The following is an 11,670-nucleotide window of genomic DNA, read 5'->3' on the forward strand; positions in this document are numbered from 1 at the left end:
CAGGTTTGAGTGTTAATGACCCATTTAAGTAAAATGAAATGGGTTGGGTTCAACCCAAATTCACCTTGACCCAACATAATCTACCCACCCATTAACCATTTAACAATTTCAGTTTTATGAAAATTGCTTAAGTAATAACCAATTCCCTTTTCACAACTTAAAGTGTGTTTAATTCTATTTACGTTTATTTAGTAAATGTTTTGTATTTGTGTGATTGCAAAATTGAGAAATACATTTAATAAGGGCGTTTATGACACATAGGCACCACATCAACAAAATATCAATAAACGCCTACCCGTTTCAAGAGGCTCCAAAATAAAGTTTTCTGAAACGGGAGAGGTGCACAGAAATCGTACACACAAATACAATTAATGAGGCATTTGTTGATGAGGCACCTATGTGGCACCATCAATAAACGTTTACTCAATAAACATAAACAGAACCAAACATATACTTAGTTAGGCATAGTTAAATAATTGTCTTTCACACAAGTGTCCAAGGTTTAAATCACGTTACATGCACATTTTTTACATGGAAAATCTAAAACTGAGTTCATGTTTCAAATATGACTAACCTCTCGGATTCATATCACATCAAACCAGCCCAAATCATCTAGTCAGGTTGTATTTGGGTCGATTGGATCAGGTGAGTTTAAACATTTTGGTTTAGATTGGATGACTGATCAAGCCAAATCGGATTGAGTTGAGCTGACAAGGTTTGGGTTACTTTGCGCCAATAGCGGATGAAACTATTTGGATCGAAGCTGAACCGGGTCAAATCAGCTTCACCTGTCATTGCCTAGGTTGCTTTGGGCCAGACATAGTTGGGACATTTAGACCCGGATCAAGCCAAGTTGATTCAATTGGGGTGAAGTTAAATGTATATGAATTGTTTTGGGCTGGGAGCAATTGGGTCGTTGGGCCAACTGGTTAGGTTTGGGTTAAGTAGGACTACTCAAATTAGAAGTCATTGAACTATTTAACTAGAATTATGTTCATGTGGATATAGGTGAACTGTGTTGACCTGAATCAGAAATAATTTTGGTCAATAATGAATTAAAAATTAATGCGTTAATTATGAATTATATTTGTGAGTTGATTTGAATGAAGAAAATTAATAAAAAACGGTTAGGCATTTCACACTTGTATCATTTGCAGCTAACTCAATGGGTATCCACAACTTGGCTCAATCCAATCCAACCCATTTAAATTGGCTCAACGGGTGCTTCAACCTATTTCCAATTGGCTAAGTAAATGGACATGTTGGGTTTTAAATTGTCACCCCTATAAAGATCAATGTTTAGCTGTGGAACTAATGATAAGGTTCTATGCCAGTATTTAAAATTTTTATGTTGGGGCCTATGAATTTATTATTGGCATGAAACCTCATCATTGATTTCATAGTCTGATGAACAGCTAAAGCGTTCAATCGATCCGAATTCTACTTTTAGGGAAATAAAAAGCCTCCTCCATAAAAAATCTTTGAAAACAATTAGAGAAAAAAAGTACTCTTAGAATGCAAATAATAGTTAGCCAGCTATAAACGGTATTTTCTTGTTTCATTTTCATTCCTAGAATAGGATCCAAATAACACATTTACAATTAAGAACTTGTTTTCCATACTTTTGTTTTACGAAACAATATATTTTCAAATCAAATGGTTTTAACTTGTTTTTGGAACTCATAACAAGAAATACAATTCATATTGAAGAGCACCCCCATATAGCCCTTATATTATGAAAAGGGCCCTTGGGTTCGAGTGGCCCTCCATATATATAGAGGCATGGAGCTAGAGGAGAGTTCTGGAGCCTGACCTCCCCATATCAAAGAGATTTCTGGTATAGGAAATTCTCCGTTTACGTTTAAGTATAAAATAGATGAGAAAACATTGAAGGGATGGTGAGATAAATACTACCAAGATGATTATCAAAGGGAATCAAGAGAAGTTATTAATCTTTAAATTTTTGGAAAATCCATAGTGCATGTACTACACTGTGCAAGAAAAGACGGATGAATTGAATATGATGGTAAGTAAACATTATTAAACATAAATTAAACGTTAATCAATGAAAAGTAGGTAGATTTCAATGTGATTGCTTGAGATCTGGATGTAATGCGAAACCAAGATTCTCTTTCAAACAAGTTGCATTATATATATATATATTTAAAAAGAGTATTGTTTGGTAAATAAAAAATATCAAAAGAGTAATTCTTTTCACTTAGGGAAAGTCTACTTTTTTCAGATATGCCCAACTCTTGAAAAAAATTTGCGATGCTGGAAATATCTGATACTGGAAAGACAAGGTTTTTAAAACTAGACCGGACATGGGACCATTATGGGGTCCGGTTCCAACCATGCTGTTCGAATGGACAATCTATTCTGATTTTAAAAAATAAAAAATGATAAAAAATTGTTGTTTATATCAAAGGTTCGACTGCCCGAGTCAATAGATTACTAAACAAATCAACGATTTTTGGCAAAAAAGCAGTTTTATAGTAACATAGAACCAAGTTTACTGAGTTTTCTGGTCTAGCCTAATTTTCAAAACCATGTGGAAAGGCTTTGACCCATCAGAACCCCTCATGAATTTTGATGAAATTTTGTGGTGTTTGTTGATTGGTTATGAGTTTTTCCAGTATCAATTTTTTTTTTTTTTTTTTTGCATCATAGTCTAAAACCTAAAATGAGTTATTATTTACAAATAAAATCTGATTTCAACTCTTAAATAACAAATTTATATATCTAAAAATTTGCAAATAATAACCATCATGAATATATAATATAAATAATGGGAATCAAACAAAACTGATCAAAATATTTAATCCTGTGCTTCGTAAGGAGTGATCATTTTAGCAGTAAAGTGAAAGGTTGTATTATAGATACATACCTAAAAACAAATACAGATGAGATGAGGATAACTATGATCAGATGTATTTGAGATACTGCCACGTTTAATTATTTACCCACCTGAACCTGTAGGCCAAAAATCTGGAACCGTGATTGAGTGGATCCCTACCAAAGGGTAGCTAAAAATTAACGTAATCAGGCAAATTATAACCACTTGATTTGGGCATTATCTAAAGAATTCTTTTAAAAACTTTTCCCGGTCCAATTTTCTAGGGTACGAACTTCTGATTTTGGGCTAACCGCTCTGCTACTCTGCCTGTTAGGGACTTGGGTAAGGGCCCATTTGATCATGGATCCGAATGCTCGAAAGTCGAAACATAGGGCACACGGCAGGCCCATTTAATCGGCTTTTGAATTTTCTCCGTCAGCGCTGGGTTCAGGACTCGAGAAGACAACGGTATTACTCCAATAACCGTAGGCCCAACCTTCTCAATACGTCCACATCCGTGGTAAATGCAAAAAGGGTAAATTGCACAAACTTCGTAATTGTAATCACTTCTTTTATGAATTTGTTAATATAGTTGTAAATAGGTTCTTATAGTAGAATTTTTTAGAAAATGTTTAAAATATTAATATAGTTATTTTTAATAAAAATATATAATTTTTTATTTTTTTTTGCAAGGTCTCACTCAGCTGGTTGGTAAGGTCTCTTACTAGTTAGGGGGTTATGGGTTACTCTCTATTATGAGTTCAGATCTCCTCGGTGCACTCTTGTGTAGCCCTTCAAAAGAAATAAAAAATGTTTGTTTTCTAAATTTTGTCTTCATATGAATCACTATTCCAATCTCTTTTTTAAAATTGATTTATTTATTTTTTTAAATTTGGCCTTCAAATCAATCATTCAAAGATAAAGCTGCAACTTTAAATTCTTTTTATTTTTGTTGTTCATAAAGTTTATATTATTATTTTTCCTATAGAAACCAGCCTCAATAACAATTATATAAGTAAACATTTTGATCCATTTTCTAGTATACTTTATCAAAGGGGATCTACTTGCAACGGAGTTAAAAAGTTTAAAGAAGATGACTGCAATTACTAAACTTCAATGGAGGTTTTAACAACAGTCATACTTTAGGCCAAGTTTCAGCAAGTCACCCTAAAAATACTGTTATCAAAGCCATCTGATAATTATCTATAGGCTCATTTTAGTTTGTTGGTCATAAGCTGTCAAAGTGAACAGTAGAGAGATCTACTAATAATCTAACCAACTCCCAACAATTTTTGTTTATTTTCTATTTTGTTTGAAAATGCCCGAAGGCTGATCCATTCAACAATTACTTAGTTACATCAGATTCCAGAGAAAGAATAAAAAGAAGTATGTACTACAAACCAAGTGTGCATTGAAGAACAAGACAAAGCATGTTTAGCGAGTCTATGGGCAACCCTATTACAAAGCCGGGGAGCAAGAGTAATCGAATAGTCTTGAAGGTGGGGTAAGAATCTCTTGCAATCCATAAAAAGAGTATAGATACTCCATGGAGGGGTAAGAGTATCCTCTAACAAGAGATTAATCAAAAGTTATGCATCACCTTCAATTACAACAATAGAAATACCAAGAGAAGAGGCAAGTCAAAGGCTTTTCAAAAGAGCTAATGCTTCATTGATGAGTGCTGAGGTATTATAGGAATAACATGTGGATAAAGAAATGACCTATTATTATACCGAATAATGATACCAATACTAGATTTATCAGCATCAGGGGCACCGTCAAAATTGATTTTCACACTACTTCTTGGTGGTGGGATCCAATGGATTGCTGTAGTTGGGGCCAAAGAACTAATGTCATTAGATACCACTAGAGAGTGAAAAATAACATCAGAATGCAATGGTCAATTCCCACGAGCCTTTTCTATAATGATTTTAGAGAATTGGTGTTGATGATTGAAAATGAAGGCATTATGGGCAAACCAAATGTGCCAAAGGATATTAAAATACTGACCACAAATCAAACAAGAAGATTGATTGTTACTCAAATCAAGAAAAATCCATTGTAAATGGATTTGATGGATAAAGCATTTTACAGAGCTACTTTTAATGGGTAAAGCAGTTTGGAAAAAGAAGAATATAAGACTCGCATTCTTGAGGCTCCGGAATTGACGCAAGTAATGCTAGAAGCCATAAATTGATTTATAACATGATGTTTTAGTATAACATCCACGATGTATCGGCTTCCAAACTAATTTGTTCGGCATTGTGTGAGCCTCTAAAGAAAGCCGAATGGAGGTAAAAGATTGAGTAGTAGGAAAGTTGAGATTGATTTCACAATTGGCCTTTCAGATACTCATATCTGACTATAGAGGTTAAACGTTTTATTTATTTTCAGATACTTATGTATTGTATATAGATTTATGTATTCCTATGAAATGTACCTTTCCGGCGAGACCGGATCTGCTCCTCAGTCGTTGCGCCTCACTGGCGCCTCACACGCAATCATACCATGCAGACTTATTAGTTTGATCGGTGGATGTGCCTGTGAGAGCAAATGCCGTCACCTTTCCGGCTCCTTTCCCACACCCTCGAATTCAAAATCAGTGGCATCGCTGTGAATATATTCCAGGCCGAGCCTATTTTGCTTTATTTTTTCTCCTCGCTTTCTGAAACTTTTTTTTGGTTTTTTATACGAAAGGATCTCTCTCCCTTTACTCTCTCTCTCTCTCTCTCTCTCTCTCGTCTCGATCCAACTTCAAAAATCAAAAGCTAAATACATAATCGTAGTACCCAACCCAAACCCTCCGCCGTGCCTCCCTGCCTGCCGTTGCTTCTTCGCTTCCTCCTCTGTCACACTCCCACACCTCCAATCCTTCCCCCTGCTAACTCTCTCTGTCTCTCTTTCTCTCTCGCACCAGTAGGTTCATCCCTTATTCTCTTTCTGTTTGATTTCGCTTCTCAGATTTCTTATATTTTTTTGAATTACTTTTAGGGTTCATTTATCAGCAATAATGTCTCTGAGACCGAGCGCCAGGACAGAGATTCGTCGGAACCGATACAAGGTTGCCGTCGATGCCGAGGAAGGTCGGAGAAGGAGAGAAGACAACATGGTTGAGATCCGAAAGAACAGAAGAGAAGAGAGCTTGCTGAAGAAGAGGCGAGAAGGATTGCAAGCACAACAATTTCTCACCGCGGTTCATGCTTCGACCGTCGAGAAGAAGGTATGATTGATCGCTTTTCATTGAATTTAGTTATTTGTCGGATTCACCCGAAGATTGCCGTGGATTTGAAGTCTTGTTGGTTTCGCTTTTGATCCAAGGATTTGGGTTAGGGTTTTTAGATTCCGATGTTGAGAGTTTTCTGTTTGTTTTCCGGTTTTGATCTCGTTGGTTGGATCTGTTTTCTTAGAATTTGGTTTTAGTATTCATATAGTACGTTCGGTCATCGGTGTAATTATGGAATGACTCAGGGCCTTCAAGTTTTGAATTTCGTATCTCTGCCTCTTCTTGATACCTCCTCTGCTTATTACTGCAATTGCAGTTAGAAAGTCTTCCCTCTATGGTCGCTGGGGTTTGGTCGGACGATGGTGGTCTGCAGCTAGAGGCGACCACTCAGTTTCGCAAACTACTTTCAATAGGTATTAGCTAGTAATACGACATTTTTCTTATCTCTTTTCTTCCTTAGCATTAATTTTATTTGGTTGACTACAATTTTGTTCTTATTTTTCTACAGAGCGCAGTCCTCCGATTGAGGAGGTTATTCAATCCGGTGTTGTCCCTCGTTTTGTTGAGTTCCTTTTGAGGGAGGACTTTCCGCAGCTTCAGGTTCAAAGAAATATTATTCTACAGTTATTGTTACCCCTCTCCCGTGGTTTTTTATTATGTGTCTTTTTCCCTAATATCATATCAACTTGCATAGTTCGAGGCGGCTTGGGCTCTCACCAACATTGCTTCTGGAACCTCGGAGAATACCAAAGTTGTAATTGATCACGGGGCCGTACCAATTTTTGTAAAGCTATTAGGCTCCCCGAGTGATGATGTCCGGGAACAGGTATACATAGAACCTGATTTTAAATTGCTTTGAATCTGCATTCGTTCAGTTTTTATTCTTATATTTACAAAGTGGCCTCTAAGTTTTTTCTCTTTGAGCATCTAAGGAATCTGAGGCTTATGATGGATATCTTTCTAAAACTGTAGGCTGTGTGGGCATTGGGGAATGTTGCTGGTGACTCTCCGAGATGCAGGGACCTTGTTCTAGGCCATGGAGCATTGATTCCTCTGCTTGCACAGTTAAATGAACATGCCAAGCTTTCTATGCTGAGAAACGCCACTTGGACTCTATCGAATTTTTGCAGGGGCAAGCCACAGCCACCTTTTGAGCAGGTGGGGGTTTGACTTTCTTGCTGCAACTCGGCAATTTTCTGCTGGTTGCATTTTTATATTCTTAAATTGTTGAAATTCCTTTTGCAGACAAAGCCTGCACTCCCAGCTCTGGAGCGCCTAATTCATTCAAATGATGAAGAAGTTCTGACAGATGCATGTTGGGCCCTTTCATATTTGTCTGATGGCACAAATGATAAAATTCAAGCTGTTATCGAAGCGGGGGTTTGCCCTCGACTCGTTGAACTATTGCTGTGAGTGTTATGGTTTATTTTCATCTGATTGTGTTGTGTAATATGATTTCCAAGTCTGGAGGTCTTAACTCCTTGTTTGTTGTTTTCAGCCACCCATCTCCTTCAGTTCTCATTCCTGCCCTTCGTACCGTTGGAAATATTGTTACTGGAGATGATATCCAGACTCAGGTACAAATCTGAAGTGCCTTCAGTATGTAATACGTTCATGGCAGTTAGTAATTTTGTCATTGCAATGATACTTTTTTTTTCTTTGTAATTGCAGCCATTCTTTTTCTGTGAATGAAACAATGTCTACTGATAGATTATGTGGCACTCAAGATTTTATATCAATCATAATTTCTGTGTGAATATTTATAACAAAGCACAACCTTGTTTTTTGAATGCATTTTAGAGTAGTTATAAATAATTGTTGCAAGTGTTGCTCCATACATTTGCTGTCTTTCTTGAGAAACTATTTGTGAGTTCCATTTCCTGCCCTTCGTACTGTTGGAAATATTGTTACTGGAGACGATATCCAGACTCAGGTACAAATCTGAGGTGCCTTCAGTATGTAATACGTTCATGACAGTAATTTTGTCATTGCAATGATACTTTTATTTTCTTTGTAATTGCAGCCATTCTTTTTCTGTGAATGAAACAATGTCTACTGATAGATTATGTGGCACTCAAGATTTTATATCAATCATAATTTCTGTGTGAATATTTATAACAAAACACAAGCTTGTTTTTTGAATGCATTTTAGAGTAGTTATAAATAATTGTTGCAAGTGTTGCTCCATACATTTGCTATCTTTCTTGAGAAACTATTTGTGTGTTCCATTTTTCTATTCATTGTGTGGGAACAGTTCTGAGTAATTTTTTTGGACCTTTGTAATGGTGTCTATTCTTCCATATCAACACTTCTGGTATATATTCTGAATGTTGGACAAGGTGTTTATCCTTACAATATCCACATTTCTACTATATATTTATGTTGTGTGTCATAAATAACATTCATAGAGTTTGTTTATTTTAATATTTTGTGGGTTATTTTATACCCCTTGATTTTCCTTACAATCACCATGTTGTGTGTATATTTTCATAGATACCATTTTATTTTATAACATGTTGATTCTTTCTTAAATTTTGGCCATATTTACTGTTTGTCGGCAAACTCCTAGCATTTTATTGTGGCATTGGCTACGATTAATGTAAAAGTGGCTAATAGCCTACTTTCCATCTTGAATTTTAGGGTTATATTTTTTTTTGGACCTTATTAACATTCAGTATTATTGTTTTTTTGATAAGCAACATTCAGTATTATTGTTCATAAATCGGCTTCAAGTAATGTGAAAGCGTTTTGTGTTGGTTAGGACTTTGATGTTGGATCATTCATTATTGTGGACCTCTCATATTAAACATTTGGCAGATTTTAGAATTTACATTGTATGTTCAGTTTTGAGTATACCATGTTTTGCCCTGAGGTATTGATGTTGATATTCAAATTGTTCTCTATCCAGTATATCATCAATCATCAGGCACTTCCTTGCCTTTTGAACTTGTTGAACCACAATCATAAAAAGAGCATAAAAAAGGAAGCTTGCTGGACCATCTCAAACATAACGGCTGGAAATAAGGATCAGATACAAGTAAGAAGAATATCCCTTTTGCATAAGGAATTATGATTGAAATTTGAAGACTTGTAATTGTGACTGATGTGCTTGATTTCATGCTTTCTGAAACTCGATTTGTCTTGCCATCACTCCAGTATTTATTTCTGATTAGTTGCGTAAGTGATAATTGAGGATCTGTACTAAGTTTTTTAATTTTTTTAATTTTTTATTTTTTTTTTGCAACGCTTGAAATTTGCTTAGTCTGTGATTGATGCTCAAATTATTGGTCCGCTGGTCCAATTACTTCATACTGCTGAGTTTGATATCAAGAAAGAGGCTGCATGGGCAATTTCTAATGCAACGTCTGGTGGTAGCCATGATCAGATCAAGTATGTTTCTCAGCTTTTCCATGTGAATATATTACTTGCATGCTTAAATTTGTATCTGAGGTTATTTTCTTCTTGCTGACAGGTACCTGGTGAGTCAAGGCTGTATTAAGCCGTTATGTGATCTTCTTGTGTGCCCTGACCCAAGGATTGTTACAGTCTGTTTAGAAGGACTTGAGAACATCTTGAAGGTTGGAGAATCTGAGAAGAACTTGGGGAACACTGGAGGAGTGAACCTCTATGCTCAGTTGATTGATGAAGCTGAAGGATTAGATAAGATTGAAAACCTGCAGATCCATGACAACTCTGAGATTTATGAGAAGGCAGTGAAGATTCTTGAAACATATTGGTTGGAGGAACAGGATGAGACATTGGCTCCAGCTGATGCTTCCCAACCTGGGTTCCAATTTGGTGGTAGTGAACTCCAAGTTCCTTCTGGAGGATTTAACTTCAGTTGAAGGTGAGCTTCCTTCTTAGTAATCCAAGTGTTTATATTTTGTGCATGCATCAGAAAACAGATCTTGTCGCTGTTCTTTTTATAGGTTTGAATTAGTTCAGTGTTTTATAGTTTAGTGGATTCGGATTACATAAATCAGAAGATTGATGATTCAGTTCCTGCTGAAATCCAGTTTTTCTTAAGAAAAAAAAGAACTATGATTAGCTATGAACTCCCCCTATATGAATAGCTCTCCAATTTCTACACATTAAAGTTCCCAAACTGTCCAGGTAAATATACTTGCATGCTTTTTTCTTCAATTGTTGATGAAGAAACTAACCCTTTGAATTGATTAATGGGTTTAATTTAAAAAAAAATGATTAATGGACATTGAGTGATGTTTTAGAGTAGTAATATTTGGAATATAGTAATGAAATAATGAAGTATTGGGGTTGCACTTTTTTTTTTGTTTTTGCATTTTAATAACTTTTTTGGTAGAATTGCTTTTCAATGATGCTAATGATCTTAATAGATTATCTATTTTTGTTTAGGAAGATTGGACACTTGCTGAGTTTTCTTGCTTTAAAATATGACTAGGCATGTATGTACCGAAAAAATGACGGGGTGTGATGGCCATTGGTTTGCATGCCAAGAATGATTTCGGTTGTATTTGAAATCTTTTGTTGATTCGCATATGTAACAATCATCTATCGATGGGAATAGTGTGATAGTCTGAACTCTGAACTTCATCTAGTGAGTTCTGAGCCAACATACCATCCAAAGAATTCATTTATTGTTTCTCATCCAAATGATGGCGTTTGCTTCTAAAACTTTTGTAGGGTTTTTCACTTGGTGATGTGATACAATTGAAGTTGAGGGCGACGGGATGTATGTGTTGGAGTCAGGTCGAGTGTCTCGTCGTCTTGTTTGGGTCCTGTCTGGTCTGATCTCGGTCGTGGTTTGTGGTGCCGAGGTGGAGTTTTGGCTCCTACGGTGGTCGAAAAAGGAGCACTGGTTTTTGGAAGGTGACATTTACGGACCGAGTAAAGTGGCCGATATAGTTTTGCTTTTTACATCAAGAGTTTGCGGTGAGGAAAGGAGCAACTGGGGCCTTTACTGTCTTGAGCAGGGCCCCTATATGCAGTTTGGAGTGTTTTCTTATTTATTTATTTTTTTTCAAATTCTTTTGTAGTGTGTAGCAGTTTTGATGCGGTCAGTCCTGGTATTGTTGGGGCGGGCAGATCTTTTGTAGTCCAAATCTATCTTGCCTGCTGCATTAGCTGGGAGAAAGAAAAGTAAGAAGAAAATGGGTTTTGTCATGGGAGGATGATCCATTAATTACACTATTATTCTTGAAAAGTCAATTTGGGTTGTACTTCAAGTTTGTTCCTATTTTCAGGACTCCCCCCTCTTTCTCTGTCTTTCTCTCCCTTTCAATTTCAATTACCATGTATCCAAACTCCAACGAAGAAAAGTTGCGGCTTCGACTCTGATACTGGAAAGGCATGAGTTTTTCGGGGGGCGGCGGGGGGAATAGGAGTTATGATCTATCTACCTACTCTGATATCTACCCACATGATCTATATCTGTTTGTTTTGAAGGAAAAGATGTGGAAAGAAAGGGTTACGAGTTGGAGTGTCGATTTTATTCAAAAATTCGATTTTGAATTTGAGGTTTGACATAAACGAATTGAATTTAAATAATTTCAATATTTAATCAGTCGAATTTGGATATCTTATTTACATTTAATGGTTAATCAGACTTGAATTTAGTTATGACTTGATTTGA

At 36.1% G+C, this 11,670-nt stretch overlaps 1 protein-coding gene across 1 annotated transcript; it reads left to right on the forward strand.

Moving 5' to 3' along the window:
• Nucleotides 1-5,377: 5,377 nt before the first annotated feature.
• Nucleotides 5,378-11,274, forward strand: LOC148861376 (importin subunit alpha-1-like). Its single transcript, XM_088985836.1, has 12 exons — nucleotides 5,378-5,752; nucleotides 5,828-6,056; nucleotides 6,376-6,472; nucleotides 6,568-6,659; nucleotides 6,754-6,885; nucleotides 7,032-7,217; nucleotides 7,305-7,468; nucleotides 7,558-7,636; nucleotides 8,968-9,096; nucleotides 9,322-9,449; nucleotides 9,532-9,906; nucleotides 10,722-11,274. The coding sequence occupies exons 2-11, from the start codon at nucleotides 5,847-5,849 to the stop codon at nucleotides 9,902-9,904; spliced, it is 1,590 nt and encodes a 529-aa protein (XP_088841962.1). The 5' UTR covers nucleotides 5,378-5,752; nucleotides 5,828-5,846; the 3' UTR covers nucleotides 9,905-9,906; nucleotides 10,722-11,274.
• Nucleotides 11,275-11,670: the final 396 nt, after the last annotated feature.

This window comes from Nelumbo lutea, chromosome 4 (genome assembly GCF_056320005.1).
Source record: "Nelumbo lutea isolate HS-2025 chromosome 4, American lotus-T2T, whole genome shotgun sequence".
Classification (NCBI taxonomy): domain Eukaryota; kingdom Viridiplantae; phylum Streptophyta; class Magnoliopsida; order Proteales; family Nelumbonaceae; genus Nelumbo; species Nelumbo lutea.